Source organism: Haemaphysalis longicornis, unplaced genomic scaffold, assembly GCF_048455015.1.
Source record: "Haemaphysalis longicornis isolate Haplotype H1 unplaced genomic scaffold, Haemaphysalis longicornis Haplotype H1 scaffold_12, whole genome shotgun sequence".
Taxonomy (NCBI): domain Eukaryota; kingdom Metazoa; phylum Arthropoda; class Arachnida; order Ixodida; family Ixodidae; genus Haemaphysalis; species Haemaphysalis longicornis.
In genome coordinates this window covers 25,544,006-25,567,968 of record NW_027526225.1, presented here as the reverse complement: position 1 = coordinate 25,567,968, position 23,963 = coordinate 25,544,006, and the positions used below count along the sequence as shown (strand labels likewise).

Below are 23,963 nucleotides of genomic sequence, written 5' to 3'. Positions count from 1 at the left end.
TATATTGACGTTTCGGAACCACATACGGGTTCCTTGTTCACTACGTAAGACAAGCCATCGTCGTCAATTATATAGGCAGCACATGACGTAGAGAGCATGCGTAGACGGGAGGCAAAGTCCCATCCGTCCGGTTCATTGTGGCTGGCGTTGATGGGATAAAAAGTGACTCTAGCAGACGCCGAGATGATGTGTTGTTTTCCTTACCTAAAATTGCGGTGTTCTCCCAGTCAATCTTGTGGGAATGTTTGTGCGCGTGCTCCGCAATGGCATTCGTCATGTGATTATGATTTCTTACATCACGTTGGTGCTCTTTCAGTCATCGCGCAGCTCGCTGGTTGGTACATGGGCAATGCGCATGTCGTATTTTGAAAAGACGCGCGACAATGCTTCGCTTATTCCTGGGATGTAGGGGATGGCTGCGCGTGCTCGTAATGTCCTGTTGTTGGCCATCTTATTCTTGGTTTGGCAAATAAGTCGCTTAGGGTAGCCATTGGCGATTAGTTCGCGGCGAATCGTTCCTAATTCACATTTCAGTGCACTGTCATCTGAGCAGATGCGTACGGCGCGCTTTATCAAGGACGACACAACGGATGTCTTGTGGCCGAGAGGGTGGCAAGATTCAAAACTGGAGTAACGACCCGTGTGTGTGCGCTTCCTGTACACTGAGAAGGAGAGAGCGGCCGCATCGCGGCGAACAAGAACATCCACAAATGGGAAGCATGTTGCCTTGCTCGAACTCCACGGTGAACTGTATATGCACATTCTGGGCGTTGAGGCTCTCCAGAAGACATGGGACATCTTGCTTTTTTAAAATACAAAAACAGTCGTCGACATAGCGGCAGAAAAACCTCGGTGCCAGTGTGAAGGTTGCCACTACCTTCCCCTCTAAAGCCTCCATAACTAGATTGGCCGTAGTAACTGATATGGACGCACCCATCGCCGTGCCATGGGTCTGCTGATAGGGGCTTCCCCCGCAAGAAGAATAGGTGTTGCTCAGACAAAACATAAGCAACTCACAGAGCTCGGGGACGTGAAAGGGAGTGCGATCGGGAAGACTAATGTCCGCGTTTAGTGCTTCTTCGCACGTGGCTACTGCCAGATCCACTGGGACACTAGTGAAAAGAGACTTGACGTCGACCGAAACCATGACGTCGTCTTCAGTTAGAGTTACGTCCTTCGGCTTCGAAACAAAAGAGGACGAGTTTCCAATGTGCGTGGGCGTCTTACCGGCTAGAGGGCTCAACACTTGGTGAAGGTAGCCTGATAGTCGGTAGAGCGGTGACCTCAATAAGTCGACGATAGGCCGAAGAGGAACACCAGGATTGTGGAATTTAGGCAGACCGTAGATTGCCAGGGCTGAACCGTTCATGCACAGTAACCTGTAGTAGAGGCCCTTGTGGTGCGGAGGGACTAGCTTGAAAAGCCTGGTTAGCAGTTCTTGAAGCTTGGACTGTAACCTGCTAGTTGGGTCACGGGCTAGAGGAGCGTATGTCTGCTGGTCTTCGAGAAGGGCCGACATCTTCTTGTGGTAGTCACTGCTATCTAGCAAGACCATGGCATTGCCTTTGTCAGCAGGAAGGATTGCGATACTGCTGTTATTCCGCAGGCTCCTGATGGCTTGCCTCTCCGCTACCGATAAATGCAGTCTTGCACAATGTCTTCGCAAACCAGAGAGCACACCAATAGCACGGGTGCGCGCTTCTTGCCGTACTTCAGAGGGAAGCTGGCCGACCGCGCGTTCGACCGCACTAATCACCTTTCCTGGCTCCGGGGGTGCTTCCGTGTTAAAATTCAAACCAAGGGACAAAACCTTAGCCTCTTCTTCGTTCGGTGTGTACGGAGATAGGTTGATGACCTCTTGGGTGCATTGTGGCACGTCCGGCTGGAGTGCTTGCAGTTTCCTCTCTTGCGACGTTCTATGACGGCCTTCTCCCATGCTAGCGGTGAAGTTTGCGTGCAGCTGCACATCTGGGAAGTCCTCAGGAATAAGATACTCAAGTTGCCGGCGTGCAAAGAAGGTTTGCTTCTCCAAAGCTCGTAGCTTCTGGCGGCACTCAAGGATACGTGCTTGTAGTAGCTTCCGCTCGGCTTGTCGAACAATCTGGTGAGAAATAACTGTGAGAAACAGGTGGGCTTGATCACAGGGGCATGTATGTTACAGCATTTGACAGCAAATGGACATAATCTGTGGAACAACAACGGTGCTTTTGAGCATTTTTGGCACAAGGAAATTCAAAAGAGAGAAGTCCCGCAGAACAGTCAATGAGAGCGGTTCGAGAAAAAATCGACGCCGAGGATAATGTCATTGGGGCATTTTTCAAGGACGGTGAAGAGAACGACACTATCGTGGTCGGCAATCCATATTCAGGCGGTACGCATTCCGGCAATTGAAGGTGTGCTCTCATTGGCAACTCGAACAAATGTTTGCATGGGTGGCGTCAGAACTTTGCGGAGATGCCAGCGGAGGGTTAAGCTCATTACAGAGATGTGAGCATTTGTGTCAGTGAGAGCCTGGGCTGCAACACCATCAACAGTAACGTCTAGTAAATTGGGCTTAGACTCCTTGGTTAATAGAACATCTGTCGTCCAGGTCACAGGTGCAGTATTACCTCCTTGAGCTGCATTGATTAGTCGTCTGATGAGGCGAAGGCTTAGCCTGGCAATGTCGAAAGCTGTAGCGGGCCACATGCCCACCGTGACAGCAGTGGAAGCATATTGGCTTGTTTTCAGGAGTACTCCACTCTTCGGAATTTTGTGTCTGAAAATGGCATGGGGCCAGTTAAGACACGAGGAACAGTGAAAGCGTTTTTCGGGTGAGCTACAGAACAAATGCGTGGAATGGTGTGGCTTGCGAGCTCTTGCTGTATATCGCATGGATTAGGGAGATGGAAGGTGACGTTCATTCACGGGTCAGGGCTCGTAGGGCAGCCGTAGCCGTAGCCTCCAGCTCACGGCGTACTATTTTAATTAAGTCGTCGAACAAAGAAAGGCACATTCCAGTGGAGTGGTATACTCGTAATAGGATGTGGGAGCCGTGTTAGGCAGTCGAGTGAACTGTGGGGCAATACAGTGATCTTTCGCTTGTTTCTTTCTTTCTTTATTTGGTACCCACAGCGCCTTTTCGCATTAAAGTGGGGGGGAATGACAAAAGGAAATGCATCAACTAGTTACGTTGATAACCAAAGAAACATTTTCCAGAGGCTGCGAGGCCCTTTTCAAGATGTTTAAACGGTCTGCACTGTGTAATGATGCCGTCTGTGCTGGTGCAGTCCTTATAAACAAGCAGGTTGAAAGCGCCATCAGCAATTCCTTTCTGCACATGGCCTACTTTGCCAGTTTCTGATGTGTCGGCATCTATCTTGTGACACAGAGCAACACCATCCTGAATATAGGCGACGGATGACTCCATCGAGGTTTTGGCATGGGAAGAAAGTTCCTTCGCGGCTAGTTGGCGGCCAACAAGCTTTCCGAACAGCTCACGTAATGTCAATTTGCAGGTTTCCCAGCTTGTCAGGTCTGCTTCGTGTGTCTCAAACCAACAATAGTCTGGCTGGGCCCTTGAGGTAAAATATTACGTTGGCCAGCCCCAAGGTTGCATCCCACCTGTTATGAGCGCTCGCACTCTCGTAGGTGCTTATCCAGTCATCAACGTCAGTGCTGCAGAAGGTGCTGCGGTCGCAGGGATGGGAGACGACCATAAGTGGAATAGTCGGCCAGAGGGCTCCATCGAGTGCCAAAATTTTGTGCCGACCTGGCGTCCACTGCGCAGCTCCGTGTTTGAGGTAGCAGATGTTGCACTGCAAGAGGACCAGGATAGGGCACGCTGCGCAAGCCTCTTCATCTTCACAGCGCGCAAATGAGGTTACTGTGCGCGCAGTAATCCAGGCTGGTGCTCTGCTTTCAGCATTGACGCTGAAAACCTTTTCTACTCCCTTCCGCATGAACAAGTTTTGGTCTCTGTGAAAGAATGTATCACCGTCTACAACGGCAAGGTTAAGTTTATGCAAAGTTGCTGGATTTCCGTGGAATCCTTTTTGGAGCTTCTGCGTTTCTACTGAGCATCAAGTATTGTAGGATGGTGTGACAGTGTCTTTGTGCAGAGATCTGGAATCTGTAGACGTTGTAAAGTTCCTCACCTTGTTAGTGACATTTTCTTGGCTTATGTTGACCGTGTATTGGAACGTGACTTGGAGGGTTTGGCAATTAAAATTTTCATGTATGTTGACGATTACCTAGTACTTTGTGGAAACTATGACCCTACAAGAAAAATGGTAGACATTTTAAAAGCATTCAAACGTCACGCATTTAGGCTGACCTTTATGTCCAAGGTGCTAAACGAAAGAGCAATCCAGTTTTTGGACCTGTTAAAATTTGAGCAGAATCATGTATGTTGGCTCTATAGCCGGCGATCGAAGAAGCCTTTACTGAACTCTTCATCAGCACGTTCTAGGATTGCAAAATATGGGATTGTTGTCAACTGCCTCAGGTCAGCCATCTTGTTTTGTTTTCAGTCTTGTTTTCACCTAATTGAGTCTAGCTTTGGTGAACAGTTAGTTGGACCCAAAAATGCTGGCTACGGTGACGGAGTCATTGGGTCGGCCTGTCTTCAGTTGTTGGATTTGGTGAAGAAAACTTGTCTCCTGCTTGTGATGTTGTGAAGGAAAAGATAGTTGTAATCTCGTACCTGCACGAGGTATCTCACCGCTTGAAAGAAGTGGGGAGCAGATATAACATCAATGTGGTGTTTTCAGCCAAAATTAAGTTAAAGTGCATCTGTCCCGCCATCGAAAAGAATATTAGTAATAAGGGCCGAGCAAACAGCTGTGGTGTGAAACATGAGAAACAGTTTGTTCCTTGTAGATTAAATGTGGTTTATTGCATTCCTTTCAAGTGTGGTCGCTTTGATGTTGGCCAGTTCCCTGAGTGCCTTCTGGCCCTCTTCCCACCCATTGCAAAGATTGTGGTTGTACGCTTTTCCTTCTTATACAATGGTACTGTTCTCGCATGATGAACAAAAGGTGAGGGAAGTATGGTGGAAGCACATAAAATTCGAAAAATGTCTGACTCGTGTGTTAGCGCTCGTCTTTAGCACTTTTAGATGCAGAATTGGCGTATCTTGAAGAGAGCAGTACTTGAGAGCTGTACAGTTGCTTATAGTGGGTTCATGTGTCATGTTTTTATCTTTTTTTCATACCTTCGATGGCTTTATATTTGTCTCTTCAATAAAAATTCAGTTTTGGTTCAGTGGTTGTCCAGTGTTATCCTCCTTTTTGTCCCGTTATTTGTGCGCTGCGAAGATGAATCTGCACCAACTAGCCCGGTTTTCTACGCTACTTCAGTCGGCAACCACTATCAATGATGTTACGTGGCGCGGAGAAATTACAAGTTGTTTACAAACAAGTCCACAGCATTGGCTCAATGGTAAAGCGGTGCCAGAGTAGCGAACTGATCAACTTTGGTAACGTCATTTTTCGCTCGTGAGTCATTTAATTTGTATTCGTTCTCGTCGTCCAATGAGGATTACTGCACGGCAACACCTACATGGCACGTTCAAAGCATCAAACAGATGGGTATTTCAGATACATGGCTCCTAACTTATGGTAATATTAAGTCGAAGCAGCAAGTACAAGGCGTGCAAGGCAGCAGCCTGACTTCCTCTGGCCATCGTTGTTGGTCTAAAGGAGCAACTAAGTATACTTGTGCATGAAGGATATGCTATCCAGGCATTGACGATTTACAAAGTGACACTGTTTATTCAAAGAGGTCGTTCTTTAGCGAGTGTTGTTATAAGGTCTTTCCCACTTCTCTTGTTTTTAATAAAGTGCTGTTTTGCCGCTTTGCGCTGAAATCAGTTTTCAACTCTTGTAGATTTGTGCCTAGTCAAGCAATGGCTCCAACTTGTGCCTGAGCAGCAGCCGCAGTTCCTAAAGCATTGTGCAGCTGCGCCCAAGGACTTTTTTTTTTTAGTGAAGGCAAAAAGAAAAAAATCGAGAACGCCCGTGTGTGGAGATTTCAGTGCGAGGTAAGAAACCCAAATGTCAGGATTAACATGTATCGAACCTAGCACTGTGTCACGCTTCATAGCCCAATAGTGGCCTCGGCAACTACAACCCCCGAAATAGAATCTTTTTCCACTTTGTTTTTGCAGCAGTGGTGCGATGAGTTGGGCTCAGCCTAGTGCCCCCTCATATAATTCTTGACTGATAAACCGACCCAGTTGTCCTGTATGGCCATTGCGTGACAGCTGTTCTGTCAGATACACTGTAAGCACTTGCTTAGCTATTGGGAAAGGCAGTGCAGTTTGTTAACGAGATCAGAGATCAAAGCAGTCTAGCTCAGAACTTTAATCCTACTAGTGTAAGCCATTATTTGGCCTTGTACAAATTCTCAAAAAAGTCAAAAATACCGTTTGGTGTGAAGGGACTAAAGCGGTTTTAGACACAAGACTGCATCAGCAAAGGATCTCTGGTGTCGCGTAGAAAAAAAATTCAGAATAAGCAGTTAGAATAGTTCAAAAGCAGGCTAAACTAACTTTTGTGTACATATTAATGTAGCCATATATGGGACAAAATACACCATCAATTGTGAATTTAGATTCACTTGACGTTTGCGGTGTGGTTGTGAAAGGAAGCGTTTATTTGTTTCTTTTGGTGTTGCAGGTGCTGACTGAGAAATTGTGGAAAGTTTTGAGCCAAGATGTTCCTGGCCTAAACCGTGATGGGCACGTAAAATGTTGTATGTATATTTGAGGTTATAAAGCATTTAATAAAGAATTTTCGAGCTTTGGGACTTGGTTTCTGCTGTTTCATATGCCCATACATTGCAACATGTAATCTATATTCAAATCTGTAGTTTTATTAAAAAATTGTTTTCAGCAGACAGATTTACTATTCACTACGTCACTTTTTCATGATCAGTTCATTAGCATGTGTTGTGGGTTTTTTTTTTTTAGCAATTGATGCAGAACTAGCACACGTACTAGGTAAATATTAATGTTACGTTTCAGTTTTTCAGTCAATTTGAGAACCTGTATTTGCTGTGAACTTAAGTGCTTTTGTGATCACATGCCTTGAAGCATGCTGCAGCGTAAGAATACTAAAGCCCTTTGTAGCTTGTTTTGGTCAGTGTGTGTGGACAAACGTAAGTCATCAGTGGAGCCTTCATAGTCCAACGCGCAAATAAATGTGGGTGCTAGCACCATTGGGGCTTGCAAGCAAAAAAGAAAAAGACCCGTGAACACACGATCGCGAAGAGGAGCCGGTGCAAAGGTAGTCCTGCGTGTCAGAGGCGAAGATCAGAGCAGGAGTATTTGACAGTTCTAATTCTGCCTGGGCAAAACTTTAGTGCCAACTGCCGTTTCGTCTTGGCGGAGCGCTAGATACGATAAAGGAAAAAACAAAACAAGCAACCCGGTTGTTTGTGCGATCGCATAAGAAGAAGCAGGGCACAAAGTGCAACCATCGTGACAAGGTTGAAAGCAATCGTCCGAAAATCTGAGTACCAACATGTTCAAGGTGGGCTACAAGTGATTATACTTATCGCGTATTCCCAGCGTGACTTAGGCCCAACTTTATGGGGCATTAGGCTAAATTTCTATTTGTCACACTCGAGGAATTCATTCATAATAAAGGTTGACTTTCACAGCGGCGGCCGATCACAGGGTGAACTGTGGATGCACGCTTGCCTAGCAACCGTTCACGCCACAATTTTCGAACGCTACACTGCGACTGCAAAACAGCACGGATGACAAAGTATTTAGGTAATATTACCAAGAACACTGTTGCAGCGTAAAACGTAATCAAACGACCCGGTTGAAGCACTTCGAAATGCACAGCGGCGGTCACCACAAGGGGACGCGAAATCCAACACAGGCGCAGTTGAAGCACTTTTAACTTCGTTAAAATATCCAGATCTAGGAGTGTGGTTGAATCAGCGCAGCCGTCCCAGAAGGCGAAATCCAACGCGCAACTGAAACACTTGCCGGTTGGCGCAAGCGAAAAGGGTGCACGCTTCGGTATTCACTGCCGGCCGGCCGCCGGGCCAAGAGCGGGGAGTGTGTGCGCCGGCAGAACAGCCCCGCAACCCTTCGCCTTTCCCTCTCGCACTCCTCCTTTTCTCCCTTTCGTGGGTGATGCATCGCCGAAACCGGAATACGCCGCGCCGTGCGTACGCTGCGCCCGCGAAGCCCCCACCCTCCTCTCGCTGCGCACGGCATGCAGACAATGGGGCCCTTCGATCTACAGTGTCGGACTCGCCGCGGGCTCCCCGAGAAGCAGTCCGACGTTCGATTTTTCCACGTATCCCTATGGCTTCGGGGAATCCGCGGACTATCCGCGGTGAGCCCGAGAAGAACCCCAATGCACACGGCGCGCGCGGTTGCGTCACCTTCCTCTCCTCCTCCCCCCCCCCTTCCCTTGTTCGTATCGCCGACGTCGCTGCGTAGTTGTGTGTGTGTGGGTTTTGACAGTCTTCAGCCTTATCTTTTATCGTACTGCCGGCGTGATTCCGACAACGCCAGTGCGACAGGCGGGAAGCGAAAGCGAAAGACTATAACGCTTGAACAGAAGACGGCTATGATAAAAGCCGTCGCATCGGGCGCGAAGGAAGGTAAGGTGCACTCCGTGGTAAGGTGGCAAGAGACTTTGACGTGTGGACGAGTACGCTGTCCACCATCGTGAGCAACCGAGAGTCCATCGTCAGCGCTGTTGCACATGGCTTGAAAAGAAGCGCTAAGGACGGCGTCGGAGGCACTAGATGCGGTGGACGTGCTGCGTCGCTACTTCGGCGCGCAGGAGGGCGGCAAAGATGGTGTGAACGTAGCGGCCGCAGCTGAGGGAGCCATCGCTCGCATCGGGAAGGTGCATCAATGTTCAATTATCAATGTCCAATTACGGACTTCTTCGTAGCCAAGTCTGTTTGAAATACGAGTTTTGAACTGCAATAAAGTAGGTTCGTGACTTTTCCTTTTTACCTCCGGAATGTGTTTACTTTACTAACTATCGCCGTGCAGCAAGATGCTATTTCGCCCGCTTTTTGTTTTAGGTAACTACAATGCATAATATTTGCAGTAAATGTCGGCTACGTCTATAACGAAATATTGGCTATAACGAGCAAATCACGGTGCCCCTTCAATTTCGTTATAACGAGGTTTAACTGTAAAACCATTTTTGGCAACGATGACAGTTAAAGACATGCGAACGGAAACGGAAACTGTAGAGTGCTCTTATTACTCTACAAGGACGAATATTGTTTGAAAAACCCGTTTCCGACAATTCTTAGCCCTTTACTCCGTTCATATGGCAGAAAGAACACCTGCAGGCATCTACTTCAGTAAGATTTCTCAGTGTAAAACCGAAATCTGAGGACATACGGTTCCCTCGACTGGCTGGGAGAACATAAAAATGTTTTGTGCGCCTAAAAACTTTCCCTCTTAGCTCAACCTGGCTTTAGGCCAAAACAGATGTGCACGGAATCTAGAAAAACACGAAGGACCTGTTTTTCAATCAGAGCCACAAGTGTAAAAAGCATTGCAATCACGGAATTTTTGTGGCAGTTTTCAAATGATCACTTAGCAACGAATGTTACGAACTTGTGACGTACCAAGTGCAGGCAATTGGTGCATAAACAAGAGCTGTTCTTGTGTATCTGTGACATTCAGCACTATGTTAAAACGTTCCCTGTGAGATAGCTCTGGTCTTTCCAGACACTGCAGCCACAATGAGTAGACTGCATTTTTCAGATTACTATGTACCAGTACTACTAGATCAACGTCCATTTCTCACTTTGGAAGAACAATGACTTTAGTAGCTGATAAGCACCGTCTACGTCATTTTAGTTGCGCCGAAAACAGCAATGCTGCTTCGTTTTAGGGAGCGTTGTGAATCATCACGCTTTCAAAGCCACACAGGCGCTCAGTGAAAATAACACTGATCTCATTATTGTGGGGAAGTGATTGTTCAGCAGCTTCAAAGGCAAGCTGGCCTTGATGTGCTTTGAACAGTTGTTAACGTACCAGAGCGACCGGTTCGGCAAACCTTGCCTACCCAGAGCTTTCTACTGTGATGACTAAATGGGTAAGCCAGGCTTGGAGAGTGCAAATAAATGCTTACTTTTAAGGCATTGTAAGCGTTCGAACAATCACTGTTCCGTGATTCAGAGTCGCTAAAGCACCGCAGGGCTCATGAATGCTTGTCAACGCTTGTGTTGGCAACCAATACAAAGTGATGAGAATTGCGAACTCGCAACAGAGCGAACTTACGGCCCACAACTGGGTTCATGTTACACTGGTTTTAAAGGGCATCTGGGTGTTTGGGGCCGAAAAACGGTCAAAAAATCGTTTTCTGGAAAATGGCATTTGCGGCATCCACGGCCATTTCTCTACCAGTCTGCAAATTTTCTCATAAGGCACCATATTTTATTGTACATAACATTTTAAGGTGCACTCTACAGCTCAGTTTGCACAGAATTCGATGGTGAAACGGCACTTTTCTTGCAACGCTAAGCTAGCATTTCGCCCTCGGATATCTCGGCACCCACAGCAGGTGCGAACTGTAATTTTTGATTGCTTCTGATAGCTAAACATGTAAAAAATACAATGTTGGAAACAATTTTTCAAATGGAGGCTTTGGGAAATTATTATTGTGTTCATTTGACACCACCCCTGAGCCATTTCTGGCAGAGTGTGGAAAAAGTGAAGTTCAGTGTGTTGTAAAATAATCAAAAATGCTAATCAAAAAAGTTCTTCCAACGTTGCATTCTTTAGTCACTTGTCTGCCTAGCCACGGGGTAATCACCATTCTGTATGCAGTGGTTATTTTGTAATTGTGACCTAAAATAATGGCAATGAATCATTAATCGTCTCAAAAAATAACTTGCAAAAGAGTCTAACCGCAGATTTGAAATCAGCACAAAAAAACTCCATAATGCTGCGGTTTCATTAAAATTGGTTCTTAAATAAAAAAATAGCTCTAAGACTGGTCTGCCCCCTTAACCACAAGTTACAATGACTTTTCTTTTTTTATTTCTGATAACAGGTTGTGCGAATACTTGTAGGGAGTTGTTAAAATTATGCGGCAACCTTTTCTGCTGGAAAAGTATTGCAGGGAATGTGTGCTATGGAGACTTTCTATTCAGGGACTGCAGAAAAAGAAACGACACAAGAAAGCTAACGTAAAAGTGAGAAGTAATTTCTTTATCCGGGCTCCCGCTTTCTTCACTCGATTGAAGTTTCAGAAACAGGCACAAAATGTCTGATTCTTTCATTGTGCGAAAACTTGACAAATGACAAGTGAGAGATGAGTTTCGGTTTCTTTATTGCATAAAAAACGTGAGGCACCCCAACAAGGCACCTTTTGTGTCACTAATAAAAAGGCACAGTCGGTGCCACCAACACCAACCCTCGCAAAAAACCCTCAGCCTACCCGGCCTAAAAACACCACTCAAACAGCGAAAACACACAGTTCTATTGGATCAAGCAAAAAGGACAATGTGTGCGGACAGTCACACCTATCCTGCGGCTTGCCGCGATCAACAGGACCGCAGCAACTTACTGAACGCACATTTAGACGGTGACCTTCGCCGGCAACTACTCTGCTAAAGTAAACAAAGCAGAACCACACCCAGCGGTCAACCACGCCGGTCACACCATACTCTTACTCACTCCACGCTTTACTTATTTCACGCTTTTACTCACTCAACGTATTTTGCACGAGGTAACCGCACTGCTTAAGGGATATCGGCCAGGCATTCGGAAGGAAGCGGCCCTTTCCGAAACTGGTCCCAGGCTCGGAGGCTGCAGGCACTTGAATCATGAATGCCGCATCGCACAACGAGAGCATGACTAGATGAACAATGAAACGTCCGTGGGCGGAAGTGCCTGGTGTGGTTGGGTGGGCGTGAGCTTCCCCCTCGAAGCTCTCCTTCTCCTCTGTCTTGGTCCAGTCCGTTTAAACTCGATCAGTCGAGCCCTCAGTGGTGAGGGACAAGAAAAAGTCGAAAAAAAAAAAGGAAAACGCATCCAGCCACACTGTGATGGGGAGGTCGCTTGGAGCAACTCGCGCGTTGAGGCATCGTGTACAGGAAACCTGCGAGCGGCAAAAGGTAAACACACCGTCTGGTCAGGCCCACCTCCGTGAAGAAATCTATTTTAAGTGCAGAGCACTTTAGGCGCTCGCCTTGTCGTCCGAGCTCGCTCGCTCGACCCAAGTATATTGAGCACCAAGGTGGCGTTCCGGGGTAACGCTGTCGTTCACGGCGTACCCCAGAGGCTTCGAAAGCCAAGCGGTTTATATAGTCATAAGCGTTCGAAACTCGTGAAACACTGGCGCTTGTCATACATCTCTCCGTTGTTTAGCGCAAAGAAAACTGCAGGTACATTTGAGAAAAAAATATATGTAATTAACCGGCAGCGCCCGCGTTCCGTTAGTTAAGGACGCCCGTTGGGTCGGTTTTTACGATAGTAAACACAAAATGTGGCAGTGCAACGCCGGCACGTGCGGGGAGGGAAGCACAAAGAGAACAGAACTCCCGTTGGCGTTGCGCAGTTTCAGGCAGGGGGCGCGCGAGCACTGCGAAGGCGGGAAATTTGAATTGCATGGGGTGGTAGCAGTATGCGGATAACGGCGGTAGAGCCCATTATGGAGAATCACTGCTCTGCACTTCTGACAGCTTTCACATTGAGTGGAACGGCTGCAATTTTTTCCCAACACTGCCACCTGTGCCAAAAGCACACGGTACTCCAGGCATAATGTTTCCCAGACACGACACCGGCCACTTAAGGGGGGCACGCTGCTCTTAAACCAAAGAAGTTTATTTTTGCAGTTATGATGATGAAAATTGAGGGACATATGCAGTTTTTCAATCTGATTGTGTATATGAAATTTGTATTTGTGTAAAATGACTAATTCCATATTCACTGCAATTTATACATTTGATTTTTCGTCAGCTTTCGTGAAAAACAAACAAAAAAAAACTGCTGGAGGGACGCAGCTGAACAAGGTACCAGTGAACTGTGCACAAATCAAGGAGTGCAATAAGACTAACATCACCATCCTATGTGGTCTGTAGCAGAAGTTACGACCGTGTGAAGTTCAGGCTTGGAAGGCAAAACTGGTTTTTCTGGTTCCCACATTTTAAAGCTCAAACTTCTTACTGTTGTAACTTCTGCTACAGACCACATAGGATGGTGATGTTAGTCTTATTGCACTCCTTGATTTGTGCACAGTTCACTGGTACCTTGTTCAGCTGCGTCCCTCCAGCAGTTTTTATGAAGGCTGCCAAGAAATCAAATATAAAAATCAAAATAAATTTGAAAATAGTCATTTTACACAAAAACAAATTTTATATCAACAATCAGAAAGAAAAACTAAACATGTTCCTCAATTTCCATCATCATTACTGTAAAAATAAACTTCTTGATCAAAGAGCCACGTGCCCTGTTAAGCCACACACACACAGTAACTATTAAAGCCTTTCATTCCTTCTTACGCATCTCTCCCCATGCCATGCTCCCTCGAAGTTGAGAGACTTAAAAATCGAATGCCACGGAGAGTCACACAATGAGCCACAATGGCACGGGCATGCCAAGCAACTTTCATCCCAATTTGTGCTTGCCATTGGTCTCGGCAATTTCACCAATGAGATTTACGCCCTCGCGATCGTTTCATGTTGCCACGAACTGTAACTCGATTTGTTCAGCACGTTTGCAACTACTATGTCCTGATGGTCCTGATGTCAATGGCACTGCGGCTTGCCTAACGGAACCAAAACTCCACATAGTACTTGAATGCAGTTTTGATATTCGCTCACCCCGAATACTTCGAAATATCGGAAATTTTAAATTCGGGTCGAAGGAAATTCAAATATTTGCACAAGCGTAATCAGCATGGAAGGACCCTGCGCTTCCGGAAAAGTAAACGCTGCCCTCCCCAGACGGACTCACTTCAGCGGCGCGGGGCCGTGCTGTTGGCGTTCCTCCGGCGCAGGACCCTCGGCGTGCCGCCTCCGGCCGAGTTGGAGCCGGACTGCAGCGGGGGCTTCACGTCCACACTGTCATCATCGCTGTCGATGACGATGAGCTCGTCCGAGCAGTGGCTGCTGCTTTCGCCGCTGCTGTTGCCACCCACGGACACTAAAGGGGCAGAAACAATGGCACAGGCACCCTCTGTGACGTCCTCCTTGCAAACACACGGGTGGCCGACTTCTGAGTGGGCACACATCCCGTCTACATCCTCTCGTCTCTTCCTCCAGTTCCACTCTCCGACACTACAATGAGCGATAGGCTCAGCCAATGGCCCCTGTTAGCTGCACTGCAGTAAAAGCTCGTCCATTCGAACTCGAAGGGGACCATAAAATCAATCGAATCAAGGGGGCACACAGCTCTTACAAAAACTTCTTTAACTCTTTCGTTACCGCGGGAAATTGACCAATTTTGAAGGGTCTAACAAAACATTTATTTTGTGCTATACATATTGGTTAGGCACACATTGCAGTGACATACAATGCAGATTATTCCACGCGCTTTCCAACGACACCAGTTTTATTAATGTTTTCCTAAATAATGATTCCGAAAAAAATTATCGAATTCAAAATTTTTGTCCGCGCGTCGAAGAAAAAAGAAAAAAGTAAGTTGTGTATAATAAACCACGTGTAGTAGAAAAAATTTAGAATATACATTTTGTAGGTAGACATTTCAAAAACCCGTCCTAGAAAAAAAATTGAGTTGCGCAGTACAATTTGTCAGATATAAAAGAAAATGTCAGCCCACGTGGTGCCCGTGCCATGTGGTGAAGCCCAACCTCTATTTCAAGTTTTGCTATTTTGGATAGTTCTCTAGAAGAAATCTGGTGGTTTGACATTATTAAAGGCCCAAATTAGCCTCCACGTGATGTAAAAACACCTTGTCAATGATTATGACCGGCACAATATTGAAGGCAAGCAAGCGTTGTGAAAAAATCCGCTTGGAGTTGAGAACCAAACTCTTTGGTGGATGCTTGTTGACGTTCTGATGATCGCTCATCAGTCAGAACTTTCATTTGCGTTTTATTATCATGTTCTGACTCACTATGGTAGCCCTGCTTGCAAGAATAAGGTACGATGCGCTAGAATCATGCCCAGCAAGCTTTCACCAAGCCGCCGTCGGGCTGTGAAGCGAGTTCAGCACTACGAGCCTACTACTTGCAGCGCCACCTAACAATTTCGAAAAGAAACAAATACAAGGCTGTTGGAGACTTTGTCAGAATAAACAGTACTACTAAGAAGCGACACTAGACTTCCGGAAATACCCTCGTATGAAACCGAAACTGGCCGGTGAACAGCTGGCGGTGTTCAAGGCCAATTGGAAGCGTTCTCCTCGTCTGAACTGATACCCGACGACTTGGTGTTATCGTTTGACTTTCCGCGGAAGCTCTTATCGCAGAAGCAAGGCGTAGATAAAGTGGAAGCGCGAGCGGCATGCTTGTTTTGAGGCGCAGTAGCGGGCAACGGAGGCGCCATGGCAAATGAGCTTGTAGTTGGGTAACTGCGTAGTAGCGCCAAACATGAATTTCGCAATGCGAAACGAAACCGAAACTGCTGGAAACTGGTTGAAAATGTCAGGCGCACTTGCTGGACATGCGGGGGACCATCAGAAATAAGCTTTGGGAGAATAAAGCTGCCCTTTGTCCGAACCAAAGATCATTAGTGAATAGCTGGGGCCATTTTCAAGTAATTATCACCTCTCAACGCTGTCGGATTACAAAGCTGACCCCGTTATTTGGTATTTGACTTTCCAGGAGCCTTTTGACAAAAAAAACATTATGGTAATGCAGCCTCACCACGATCTGCATCATTTTTCTCAAGTGCACCAGCCTTGCCCCCTTCGTCAAAAACACGCGCACCTCAGCTCGCAAAAAACGCCGCCAAAAATCTCAATGTCGCCGGAGCGGGAAAATTTAAACTGATTCTAAAAGGGCAATGCCTAGACTAATCACTGGCTGCATTACGTGTACGAGAAACGACTACAACATGTCGAAATAGGCAATATAAATCATCGATCACCGGTGATCGATTTGAATAGGCGTGGTAACGAAAGAGTTAATTTTCAAGTGAACTTTGTGAAACTTGTCAGTCTTGCTGCTTTTCTCCCTCTGATTTCAAATATGCCATTATTTTTTTTCTTCTGAGATAATGATAGCTAATTGCCCATTTTTGGAGGAACAATAGACAAAACAGTGTTGGTCATAGCACTGTAATCTTTACATTTTCCAATACTACGAACACTCGTGAATACAATAAGAGAAGCGGTTGCTTGATGCACCGCTCGGAACTAATTTTACAGCTCCTTCAAACTCCTTCAAAGGCGTAAAGTTTGCAGGCAGTTCGACAGGTCCATGAACGGCGCGTAGCCAAAGCAATCCAGAAATTGCTCCCCCGACTCCCTGCCTTCACGACGGCCTAAAGCGGCCGTTCTGAGCAACGAAAGTGAATAAATACAGGGTTAAGGCAGGTCAAACCACACAACAGCAGCGTGTTAGCTACTGATCTGCAGACCAGCTCGATGACCATGTCTGACCAACAATCAACTTGGGCAACACCCTTGCGGACAGAACGAACAAAAAAATCCAGCGCCCCTAATTCCACTCTGGGAAGATGGATGTGGGTGCAGTCCAAGGAGTGGGCGCGGTCTGTAATTTGCGATCGAGCCAACTAGCTGAATGAAACGTAAAACGAGTAGCGTTTATTCCAGCAGACAAACGTAGAGACCTTTGTTTTCCCATCGTAGAAGCCCATGTGTTCACAGCAGATGGAAATTCTGCGGCATTTACAAACTTCACCGTGAACTAACTAGGCGAAATGAAACTCGGCGCAATGGTAAGAGCCCATCCTGTGATTCTTTTTTCAGGGTACAAACCCCAGATTGAGGGCTACAGAGCAGCGTTGCCAGATTGGAAAGAGGCTCCGACACCAGCCCCTACTTAAAATTTCACCAGATTTCACCAGCACTAAAATACAGCCATTGCAAAGTATTTCTGGCTCTGGCATCTCTTCTGTGCATGCGATTTTCCAGAACATAGTGTTTATTAAGAAGGCGTTTTTGTTGCTTTTGTCCATCTTATCACTAAGGGAGCAACTTGGCTAACTCTTTAATTAAGCTAGCAAAATCAGTTTGAGTGAAGTGAAATCAAATTTTTTATTCATATCTTTCGCAGTGCTAGGTAAAAGAACTCTCACTCCATTTTCTATGGGGATGCTCGTTCAGAAAGTTACCGCGCATTCAATAGAACGCTTGCTGTACCTTTTTTTTAATCTTGATATTCAAGCATAGGACCCAGTGCAACTTCTATTTCTGTCGAGTTAATATGCAACAATTTCACACTTTATTGGTTCTGGCGCAACCGAAATGCCATAGATAAGAAGTTAGTGAATGATTTGTTAGATAGGAAACACTAGTCGGACGTCCTGCGTTAAGTAATTTTGGAGGACTCTATTCAGTGTGGTTTGTTTTAAATACAAAACGTAAAATTTCAATTTTCATTACTTTCAAGGGTGAGTATTTAAAAAAAAAAAAAAAAAAAAAAAAAAACCTTGTCGTGTGCATTAAAACACACCTGCAGCAAAGTGATGTCAGTCACTCTCGGTGCTTAGGAGCTGGAAAAGCTTTTTTCCAGTGAATGAAAAGCACGGTTTACAGCCCCAACACAGTTTTCCCCACTTTTTGTGTCTGGTGTAGCCTACTGCTACACCAACACCAGTGTGCTGATAGCGCCTATGCCGTGTATCGCGTGCCTGTGTTATCTGCTGCTTTCACCCCAACGCGCCACTTGCAGTTTGTACGTGACGTCACTGGCCACATGCGTGTTTGTTATATATGTACGCTGGTGGCATGGAATAAGAGTTGTCGTTATCTCGCCCGCATCGTCGGCGGCTCTGTCTCTTTTCCCGTTCTTGCGGCAGCCCAGCTGCACACGGCCTACTTCTAGGCCGCAATACCACAACCAGTGGCCACCACATTTCACCAGATTTTCGATATCTGCTACGGACCATTCACCGAAAAGATGGCTTTGTCACAAGACTCAGAGTTCATTGTCGATGCGATTCTGTGTAGGGACGCAAAGAATGTTCAGAACCTAGCGGTGGACAGCTTTGCTGTAAAAACGGAAGTGGAGGCCGAGAGAACGGCGCGCCCAGATGAGCAGCCACCCGGCGTACTCACCCTGGTGGCTGCCTCGCCCTGCCAACAGCTGCCAGCGACTGGCCGTGTGCGAGCAGAGGCCGGGCTTTCCCGGGGGGCGCTTCTTGCTGGGCACCCAGTGCATCTGCTCGTCGTCCTCGTCGTCGCTGCTGTTGATGTAGATCACGCTGGCCACCTTGCCGCCGTTGTCCGCCACCGCCGGGCTGGTGGCCGCCCCACCGTTGCCACCCGCCTTGCCTGCGGCGCCCAGGGCCGTCCACCATACAATGAGGACAGCACCGAGACTCCAATGCGTGCTTCTAACCATCCACTCAAAGCCATCCGCGGATATCCCTAGACACGAAACAGCCGCACGCTTGACGAACGCAGAGTACTCGCTCCTAATGAGACCACGGGCACTATTTTGCATTGATTGGCACAGAGCGCCGATGATGCCGGTAACAAAGAAGCCCCAACTGCCAAAAGACGGCCTCTCGCTTGAGATTTACACATTGGGCATATTTTAACATCCTGAGCACAAATATGCAGTTAGTTTTCATCTATAGGGTGGAATTTTAGAGTTGTGCAACCTATTATGCCACTCCGTTTCAAGCAATTTTTTCATTATCTACCCATGAAATACTCAAATAGCTTTTATACCTTTGTGCTCTAGAAGGACCTGGGAGTGCAACTATACAGCACCATCTTCGCTGGCGTCGTGAAACAGTAACCTCAACAGAGACTCAATGCTGCCAAATGTCGGCCCCTTTTCACCTTTTATTTTTCTAACTGGTGAATGAAATTTTGCGAACAGAGGCTAGTTCTGAAGTTATTTCACCTGAATCAATTGCGTGCAGTGCACCGCGTGCTGTACTTATTTGTGCCTCGACCGGCCGCGATAACAGCTGACAACATCGTATCACCTCGCTTCGACCGCCCCGGCACTCTTCGAATTTGCTCTTTCTGTCTCGACAACCCCGAGCTTTTTCAGCTTCTTGCACTACGGAAATGCGCAAAAGCAATTATTCACGCAAGAGGGGCGAATTACGTTGCTCACTCGTGTGAGGCTGCACGTTATTAAGGGCTACTGAGGAGAGGCGACAGCAGCATGGGAGTCCTGACTGGAACGTCACATCTGGAAGTTCGCCGCAGTGGCGACCAGTTGCGGCGACACACCGCTGGGTGGTGAGGCGGCGGAAGTGGTTTGTTTTTGAATGGTTTTAATAAACGTACTGCGCGCGTGTGGAGCTTAAAATTAGGTAACAAGAGACTTTGGTGGTGTATACACACGTGAAGCAGAATTTGGGTCAGGTAAATTTTAAGTGCAGAGCCCTTTAGCGGCTCGCCTTGTCGTCGTAGCTTGGTCGCTGGACCCAAGTAGAGCCACTCGGCGTTCCGTCGTCGCGGCGTAACCCAGAAGCTTTGAAAGCCAAGCGGTCTATATAGTCGTAAGCGTTCGAAACTCGTGAACCACTGGCGCTTGTCATACATTTCCGCGTTGTTTAGTGCAAAGAAAACTGCAGGTACACTTGAGGCAAAATATGCGTAATTAAGCGGCAGCGCCCATGTTCATTTAGTTATGAACACTCGTCGGGTTGGTTTGTACGATAGTAAGCGAAAAAAAAGTGGCAGTGCATTGCTGGCATGTGCGGGAGGAAAAGAAAGCACAAAAAGAACAGCACTCCCGCTGGCACAGTTCCAGGCAGGGGGCGTGCAAGCACTGCGAAGGCGGGAAATTTGAAACGCGTTGGGTGGTAGTAGTGAGCAGATAACGGCGCTGCAGCCCATTATGGAGAACCACTGCTCTGCACTCCCGCCAGCTTTCACACTGAGTGGAACGGCTTTAATTTTCGTTGCAGTTGGCCTTTAAGTCACACGTACACACATGCTGCACGCACTCCCTTTCATTACATGTATGGTTGAACTTCAATTGAACAAAGCTGTGTGATGCGCCAACCATTCCATTCAAATCGGGAACCTTGTAATAAAGTTCAGCAAGCAACCGGCCTATGGGAAACCGTGCCGGGAATGCGAGTTTGATTCCTCATCAAATGGGGGCATTGGATTGTGCCATCCCTTGCGCTCTCCTCCGAGACTGCACTCACAAGAGTGGCCCCAGTGCACTCACCCCTTGCAGTGGCCACCTGTCGGCAGGTGGTGCAGCGCCAGTGCAGGGCCGGCGGCGGCACGTTGCTGCACAGGGCGTGGCTGCCCTGGGACCCACAGTCGGTGCACACCACCAGCTCCCATATGCTGCAACCAATTCATCATCATCATCATCATCATCACCAGCCTATCTACGCCCACTGCAGGGCAAAGGTCTATCCCATTAATCTCCAATTATCCCAGTCCTGTGCTAACTGCGACCAGTTTATCCCCGCAAACTTCTTGATCTCATCTGCCCATCTAACTTTCTGCCGCCCCCTGCAACGCTTGCCTTCTCTAGGGATCCACTCTGTTACCCAACGGCTATCTTGCCTTTGCATTACATGCCCTGCCCACGTCCATTTCTTCTTCTTAATTTCTACTAATATGTCCTTAACCCGCATTTGTTCCCTGACACACTCCGCCTCTTCTTGTCCCTTAATGTTACACCTATCATCTTCCGTTCCATTGCTCGCTGAGTCGTGCTCAATTTAAAGGAGCCATGAAGAGAAAATACAACTTCGTGTAATTTGAAAGAACTAGGATTCAGTATCTCACTCAGCTCCATTACAGCCCCAAAAGATGTTTTTTAACGAAAAAAAAAAAAAGCAAGAAATATTTAAAAACTTTCAAATTTTACGCCACAGTGACGTGTTATGAGCAAGAATGACGTCATACGGGCCAACAATAAAACATAATTTTCAGTGCGTTAACTGCACGTTAGCATTCAAGTGATGCGGTCAAATGGAACTAGAGGCCCCATTACAGACGTCCAGTCATGTGTCGTCGCGACAGCTCAGTTAGGCGGCCGCCAATCGCACGAGCAAGGTTCTGTGACGTCATAGGAAAGTTGCGGGAAATTGGCTACGGGGTCGTGACTGCTTCACACGTTTTCTTAAATATCTCCGTTATTTGTTCGATGATTGCGATGATATTGGTATCATTGTTAACGGGACTAAGCAGTCTTTCTAACAAACCCAACTTGTATTTTGTCTTCTTGGCTCCTTTAAGTTGAACCCTCTTAGTGAGCCTCCACGTTTGTGCCCCGTAGGTGAGTACCGGTAAGATTCAGCTGCCACACACTTCCTTCTTCAGGGACAATGGCTCCAATTCAACCAATTCAGCAACCAATTCAAGAGGCATTTTTTAGAGGAAGAGGGGGGCCTCCACACTCTGGCCACCCCTGTTGGGGTCAACCAACACCACTAAAGCCCATACGCACAGATATCAAAACAAACTTCGAAGCCCTCTTCTTGAGACAAAGATGGTTAAAAACGCAAAGCTTTCTCTTATGCAACCTCAAAGTCAAAGTTCAACGTCTAAACTGATTCAACGGTGGCAGAATGGCGCAATGTGCATACATGTCAGCTTCATAACCCGAGGAACCCAAGCTTACGTCCAGCCACGAGAAGTGCTTTTTTTCTTGATACGCTTGATGTACTTTCGTGGAAACCGATTGAGTAAGTTGGCTTTGCTGCAGTGCGTTCTGGGCGTAACAATTTGGATTTCGGACTTTACCTTTAAACCTTGAAGGCGGTGGCTTTCAAACAGGGAAAGCTTCGCGTTTCAACCACTTTTCACTTCCCCCCCACGATCGTAATCATCTTCGTCAGAGAAAGTTGGCTGTCCCGCGGTGAGGCCAAGAAAGGTTCGCTTTAAAACACACCGGGTCTTCTGACGCAGGCATCAATCAATCAACGAGGGGGGGGGGGGGGGGGCAAATGACGAAAGTTTGTGCTTTGCAAGGGGAGCATGCTGACGGGAACTGTCATACGACTGCTGACGGGCACTCAGACACACACCACTGATGTAAACAAACTGCGCGGGGCCAGGGGGATAGAGTGATAAAGCCTCAGTTATGCATAGCTAGATAATACAAGACTAATCAAGTACTGAGCCACAGCTAGATTGGAATGACTGGTACCCACTAGATCTGCCAAACGTGCCAGCTGCCAATATCTTGCAAAAAGGTGCACTGCTCCCAAACTAAAAGCTGGTGGCAAGGCCTCGAAGCTACTTTCTCGCACTCAGGAGACAAGAAACAAATGAGCTTTCGACGATACTTTGTCTTTCTCGTCTTGGGACAACACAACTTCGACAGACCCCTTTCTCTGCCTCTTGGTAGCATGGGCACCCATCCGAAACCTCAACTACCACCGTACTTTCTGTACACTTACATCAGAACTGTTTCCAGCCTCCACAGCCTCTAACACAGTCCCCTCCACAACACCTTAAAGGGGTCCTGAAATACCTTCCGCCGATGCATGGATGTACATGTAACCAAATAAGACAATGTATTAGCAATCTCCTCCCGCAAGAATTTTGTTAAAGCGATGAGTATTAGCTGAGAAATCGTAAATCAAAAACCGCGCATTATCGTCGCGCCACGTTTCCTCCTCTTTTCAACTGTTGACGGTGCGCGAGCACTCCCTCCCATGATGCTGCGCTAGTCAGCGGTGACGTACTTCCGCATTACGCTCCTCCGACTGCCGTCTGCTACGGGCAAGTTTTGTTGACACCATGAATTCCGCACTCCGCTCAAGGATGGATAAGCGAACGAAAAATCTGGCCGCATGTGTGCGGTGGCCTGGCCTTGCCCTTTCGCGGTGTGCGTTGCTGCAGTGCAGCACGTGACTTTTAATCAGCGGTGAATTCGCAGCCGCTGGGGAGGATCTTGCGCTCGGTCCCTTTCATGCACCGCGCACTGTTTATCCAAAAAGCGCCGTATCAGATGTGGCCCCGCTGGTGCCGGGTCTTATTTTGCGGTGGTGGTAATTCCTGCCGGCGCCATGTGAAAAAGACATTTTAAGGGGGGACGTGGCTTTCAAAATCAACTTTTTTATTTCTCTGTGGATTTTGATGAAAATTGGCACAGCAACTGGAAATGCTTCTGCGATAACACCATAAAAATTTGAAGTTAATATTTTGATAACTTTTTTATGTATGAAATTTTCTTTCTGTTTCGCTTGTACCGAGCTTGAGCGGCTTATAAAACACGATAGAAAACTTGTTCGAAGTGCTTTGCATTCCCAAATGAATGGACGAGGTCGTCACAGTTTTAGATTTTTTTTTTTACAACACAATGTTTTTTAGTTTTCACTTTTTTAGAGGTTAATGTGCAACAGGCATGTCAACTGTGAACGATTATTTGAATAAAAAAATCACAAAAAACAACTCTGGAAAACTAAAAGTGTCACGACCTGAACAGTTCATCAAGGAATGAAATGCAAGAAACGGAATCAAAATAGACCCAGCGGTCACGAAGAAATCCCTGGGACAAGCGACACAGGTGGCAAAAAAAACTGTTTTGAGAAAACGGCTTCCGAAGTTGCAACATAGGTTTCACATATCAAAAGTCGTCACGGTTGTAGCCTTTCATGTCCTTTTGAACATGGGGCTTCTGGAAGGCCTTGCCTTGAAATTGGAGTGCCTTTTCAGCCTTTCTCTTTCCAGAAAACATCATTTTCAGCTCCTCTGTGAAGAGTACATACCCCCCTTTGCAAACCAAACGGAGGGGACATGGGTTTCAATGGGCTTTCAATGCAAAGTAGGTTAGTTGGTTGGCTGTATCGCACTGGACAACCTCCTTTTGCAGTGTTGTCACCATGGCAACAAGTTAAGCATTTTTTTAACTTAAATTTGAACATTTTTGGCTTTTTTTTATGTTTTA

At 46.8% G+C, this 23,963-nt stretch overlaps 1 protein-coding gene across 3 annotated transcripts in view; it reads right to left on the bottom strand.

Moving 5' to 3' along the window:
- Positions 1-11,295: 11,295 nt before the first annotated feature.
- The window catches only part of LOC144162502 (E3 ubiquitin-protein ligase PHF7-like), a 32,114-nt gene continuing 19,446 nt past the window's right edge, over positions 11,296-23,963 (bottom strand). For 2 of the 3 annotated variants that reach the window (XM_077693064.1, XM_077693066.1), the window contains exons 8-11: positions 20,277-20,401; positions 18,191-18,406; positions 13,940-14,128; positions 11,296-12,083 (exon numbers count right to left, since the gene is read on the bottom strand). In XM_077693064.1, the coding sequence (XP_077549190.1) occupies positions 13,941-14,128; positions 18,191-18,406; positions 20,277-20,401 (529 nt within the window). In that variant the 3' untranslated portion in view covers positions 11,296-12,083; position 13,940. Of the gene's footprint in view, positions 12,084-13,939; positions 14,130-18,190; positions 18,407-20,276; positions 20,402-23,963 lie in introns of all 3 variants that reach the window. The other variant, XM_077693065.1, reaches the window with a different exon arrangement.